This window comes from Pterocles gutturalis, unplaced genomic scaffold (assembly GCF_000699245.1).
Source record: "Pterocles gutturalis isolate BGI_N339 unplaced genomic scaffold, ASM69924v1 scaffold28719, whole genome shotgun sequence".
Lineage (NCBI taxonomy): Eukaryota > Metazoa > Chordata > Aves > Pterocliformes > Pteroclidae > Pterocles > Pterocles gutturalis.
In genome coordinates, this window is record NW_010134135.1 from 5,028 (window position 1) to 7,255 (window position 2,228).

A 2,228-nucleotide genomic window follows, 5' to 3' on the forward strand; every position below is an offset into this window, starting at 1 on the left:
GGCTGACGAGGAGCGGCTGAGGGAGCTGGGGGGGTTCAGTCTGGAGAAGAGGAGGCTGAGAGGAGACCTCATCACTCTCTACAACTGCCTGAAGGTTGTGGTGAGGTTGGGGTCGGTCTCTTCTCCCAAGTTACAAGTGATGGGACAAGAGGAAATGGCCTCAAGTTGTGCCAGGGGAGGTTTAGATTGGATTTTGTGAAAACTTTCTTCACCAAAAGAGTTGTCAAGCGCTGGAACAGGCTGCCCAGGGCAGGGGTGGTGTCACTGTCCCTGGGGGTGTCTGAAAGACGTGTGGATGTGGCGCTGGGGGACATGGTTTAGTGGGGGGCTGGGCAGCACTGGGTTGATAGTTGGACTCAAGGATCTTAAAGGTCTTTTCCAACCTCTGGTTCTAAGCAAAACCCTTTGGTTTGTTTGCATTCCAGGGCTGCTTAGGTAGCTCCCAGACAGGACTTGCAGCCCCGTAGTGCCAGGTACCGTCCCAAGCGTGCAACGCAGAGGCCACCTCTGCCCCAGGAGAGTTGCGGTGTAAATAATGAGGCAGTTCCTATCTCAGAGAAATGACATTCATGTCTCTGCTCCACCAGATGAACAGCAGTGCGATGAGGAAGGTTCCAAAAGCCTTGAGCTTCCCAGCTCCTTGGCAGGAAAGTGGGAAGAAGTTTTCTCCAGCCCAGAGGAAGAGCTGAAACCGAGCGGCAAGAACCGGAGCGGATCGACCTCGCAGCAGAGAATCGCGACGGGCAATGGGCTGAAGCGCTCCGCTCGCCGCGGGAGAGATTTGGCCAAGAAGGACGCTGCCGAGGACGTGGCTGTCGAAGAGGGGCCGTACATCTGCTGCGAGTGCGGGCAGAGCTTCCTGGACAAGCAGCTCTTCGCCGACCACCAGAAAGCGCACGCCAGCGAGGAAGCCTGCACTTCCCTGGAGCACGGAGAAAGCTTCAGGCAGAAATCCAAAACCTCCTCCATGAAAGCCCAAGGATCCTCCCGCTCCAAACCCTCCAAGCGTTCCGATGGGGAGAAGAGTCCCGCGTTCAAGTACGGCTTTGTCAGGCACCAGGTGAACAACATGGTGGAGCGGCCGTACACGTGCTCGCAGTGCAAGGAGAGCTTCAGCCTGGAGGTCAGCCTCATCCTGCACCAGAAGCTCCACATGGGGAAGGGCGACGGGCCGCTGACCTGCACCTACTGCGGGAAGGACTTCCGAGACCTCTCCAAAGCCATCCGCCACCAGCGCATCCACACCGGGGAGAGGCCCTACCAGTGCACCGAGTGCGGGAAGAGCTTCATCCGGCGGGACCACCTGCTCAAGCACTGGCGGGTTCACACTGGGGAGACCCCCTACCAGTGTCCCGTCTGCGGGAAGCACTTCCGTTACAAAGAGTCTCTGAATTGTCACCAGAAGATTCACTCCCGCAACCCCCGGCCCATGGAGGATTTGCAGCACAGCCTGGAGGTGGCGACTCAGGCCGGCCATTTGTGCATGAAGGAGGAAACGAAGGAGTAGCGCCGCGGTGGGGGGCCGGGGCGGAAGGGCTCGCAGTGACTGTAGCGGTCGCGCAGATGGCATGTGCAGCATGATGGGAGGTGAACTTGTATCGCAGCTAATCCACGTGGTCATGCTACAAAGCCCGCTTTGTCCAAGCATCAAAGGAATTCCTCTTAAAAAATAAAAACAAAACTCTGATGGGACGGCCTAGGCACCTCTTCGACCCCACGCTGGGACTTCCATAGTGGCGTAGGCCTTGTGCTAGTGTCCCCGACGCAGGTTTGGATTTTACCTGTAGAGAAAAATCCCGAGCGATGCTCCGGGGTCTGTATTTAGCAGGTGTTCCCCCACCTATCTTTGTGCATATTCAGGAGTGACGAGCTTTCGCTTTCTTTTTTCCCCGCTCGTTGCACCGCAAGGCTGGAAGCACGAGGGAAGGAGGGAGGGAGGGAAGGAAGGAAGGACGGAAGGAAGGATGGAAGGAAGGACGGTGCCATTCCCAGGCGACCGGCCGCCCGCTCCCGTTGCGTTGCCACCCCTCGGACGGCAGCCCCGCGCTGCGAGGCCAGGGCTGGGGCGACGGGAAGAGAGGCGAGGTGGAGACGTGGTGAGGGGCACGGCGCAGGATTTGTCGAAGGCAGAAAAGCGGAGAGGAGAGAGCGGCGAAGAGCAAGGTGAGAAAAAGGAGGTGCAGGAGGAGAGGCCGGGCAGGAGCAGGGCCTGAGGACTGCGGAGCAGG

The 2,228-nt window shown here is 58.8% G+C and overlaps 1 protein-coding gene across 1 annotated transcript in view; it reads left to right on the forward strand.

Annotated features, from left to right (window-relative positions):
• ZNF777 (zinc finger protein 777) overlaps positions 1-1,507 on the forward strand; it is a gene marked incomplete at its 5' end in the record, with an annotated part of 6,530 nt that extends 5,023 nt beyond the window's left edge. Inside the window, one exon of the mRNA XM_010081494.1 lies at positions 588-1,507. Within this exon, the coding sequence (XP_010079796.1) occupies positions 588-1,507 (920 nt within the window). The remainder of the gene's footprint in view (positions 1-587) is intronic.
• Positions 1,508-2,228: the final 721 nt, after the last annotated feature.